Below are 2368 nucleotides of genomic sequence, written 5' to 3'. Positions count from 1 at the left end.
CCCTGGCGGTCCCACCGCGGGCGCCGCTGGAGGAAGAGGGTGCTGGGCTGGGCAGCCGATGGGCCCCAGGGCTCTGACGGGAGCCTTGGCTCCCCTGCAGCCGGACGGAGCTCGAGGCGGCGGGAAGTGGCAGGGAGGATGCACGGTCGCTCTGTAGGCAGATGCCGGGTTTGTCTTGGCCCAGGGATTATTTACCCAGTCCCTTCACTGGTTCCCATCCCCATCATATTTGCTATTAACTCATCTGTTTTGGCAGGTGCAGGGCTGACCTCAAGCACGAGCGGAGAGAGTGGCAGGGGGGGCCCACCGGGATGGTGCCTCCTCTCGATTTGCCTTCGGCAGCGGAGCAGAGCTGCCGGCCCGGCCGTTTGCCGCAGCAGGATGCGGCTGCAGGGAGGCTGTGACTCATGTCCAGCGTTCCCAAACCAAACCCTCCTGGCCTTGCCTTAGCCCAACCCTTCCAGTCTATGGATGGACCCATGGAGCAAGTTTTTCTCCCAGCTGGAGCATCCTCCCTTGGCATCACACCCATGTAATGGGGAATAATCTCGTCCCTGGCGAGCTGTCGCAGCACAGGACATGTCTGCAGCTGATTACTGCCCTGGGAGTACCACCATGGTTCCCTGGCTCTGCAACAGGTCTGGGGGTGTCAGAGCTTCGGAGGTGCCGGGCAAAGAAAGCCAACAGGCTGGTGCCAAGGTGCCAGAACTGCTGAGGGGCTGGGACAAGCTGACATCACTCACCTAAGCAGTTGTGGCCATCGTGTGCCAGGCGGAAGCCGTCGTAGCAGGTGCAGCGGTAGTTGCCAGGGATGTTCACACACTCGTGGACGCAGCCTGCGTTGTCCTCTCGCTCACACTCGTCAACATCTGGGGAGAAGGAGGGCAGGAGATCGAGCTGCCCTGGTGGCGAGTGGCCAACCCACCACATGGGTGCTGCTCCCCATCTCCAGCGTCTTTCTGACCTGGCTGATATTGTGCCCTGTGATCTCCTGTTCTCTCTGCCTATTCCAGCAGGTCCCCAGCTCCATTATCACCTGCAGCATCCCTCCACACCCTGCAAGAACACCCTTGTTCTCCCCAGTCTAGGCCCTGGACCCCCAGCCAATGCACTGTCTTACAGCCTTGGCTGGGAACACACAAGATTTCCCTGCGTCTCCATGGCGAAGTCCTGCTGTGCCTGGAGCGCTTTAATCCCTCCGCTATTTGTACTCGGCCCATCCTGACCCTGGACCTGCTTTGAGCAGAGCTGGAATTTTATCCCTGCCCCATTCCTCCTTTCCTGCCGCTGCTCCTCCAAGGAGACCATTTTGTTTCCATTCCTCACTCAACTGCATATACCAACATCAATATCTACATTTACATCTATATCTGCATCTATGTTGATGTCTACATTATCTGTATTGCTGTATCTTATGTTTGTTTATCATGTTTTAGCTGCTAACACAGCTCTGCAACTACAGGGTCAGAAATCTTGCAGGAGAAAAATCCCAGCTTTGTTTGAAACACCCCAAGTGACCTTCCTGGGGCTGGGCAGTCCAGCCTTGCAAACATGATGGCTGTCACCATCACCAGCAAGGGCAGTCATAGTCCTCTCTGTCCCCATGCACTTCGGTGTCAACAGGACAGGGGTTTGGGGCAGAAAAGGGGAACAAAAGGTTTGCAATGGGCTGGTGAAAACAAGTGGCCTTTTTGCTAGGGCAGGGGACAGTGCTGATGAGCCATCACCAGCCTGGGGCTGTTGCTCGTCAGTGGGACTCTGGGTCCGGCTCCAGCAGTGGCAGTGTGTCCCTACCTTTGCAGTGCTTCCCGTCACCGGTGTATCCGGACTTGCAGATGCACTTGTAGGACTTGGGGGTGTTCTGGCAGATGGCGTCGATGTGGCAGTTGTCGGTGCCCTCCACGCACTCATCGACATCTGCAAGAGGACAGGTGGGGAGAGCGATGGGGAGAGAGACAGGGAGCTCTACCCCATCCCCATGGGACCCACAGCCCATGGATCAGAGAGGGTCGAGGGAGCAATGCTGCTGCTTTGCTTATGAGTGGCTTCATGGCACCCAGCCCCGACGCAATGGGTGTCAGGCTCACTCTGGGACACGGTGAGTTGCTGGGTCTGCTCCCGAAGAGCACGGCCTGTACCCCCTCTAGTACATGTCACCCTGAGACTCCTGGCCCTTACATGTGTCTGATGATAGGGAACACTGCTCAGGCACCCCTAGTCCAGGCTGGAGCCAGCCCTGGCAGAGGTGAAAGTCTCTGTCTCCAATTAGCTGTTTCCTGAGTCGACCAGTCACCCAAATAATCGTCATCACTTTCTATTCCTAGGTGCTGAGGAATGTGCATGAATTAGTAAGGACCACACGAAATAA

At 57.0% G+C, this 2368-nt stretch overlaps 1 protein-coding gene across 1 annotated transcript in view; it reads right to left on the bottom strand.

Annotated features, from left to right (window-relative positions):
• Positions 1-1917, bottom strand: part of LOC103808115 (signal peptide, CUB and EGF-like domain-containing protein 3) — a gene marked incomplete at its 5' end in the record, with an annotated part of 4643 nt that extends 2726 nt beyond the window's left edge. Inside the window, 2 exons of the mRNA XM_009080878.1 lie at positions 744-869; positions 1795-1917. Of these exons, the coding sequence (XP_009079126.1) occupies positions 744-869; positions 1795-1917 (249 nt within the window). The remainder of the gene's footprint in view (positions 1-743; positions 870-1794) is intronic.
• Positions 1918-2368: the final 451 nt, after the last annotated feature.

This window comes from Acanthisitta chloris, unplaced genomic scaffold, assembly GCF_000695815.1.
Source record: "Acanthisitta chloris isolate BGI_N310 unplaced genomic scaffold, ASM69581v1 scaffold31188, whole genome shotgun sequence".
NCBI classification, from domain to species: domain Eukaryota; kingdom Metazoa; phylum Chordata; class Aves; order Passeriformes; family Acanthisittidae; genus Acanthisitta; species Acanthisitta chloris.
The sequence above is the reverse complement of the archived record's forward strand: the minus strand, read 5'-3'. Positions and strand labels throughout refer to the sequence as shown.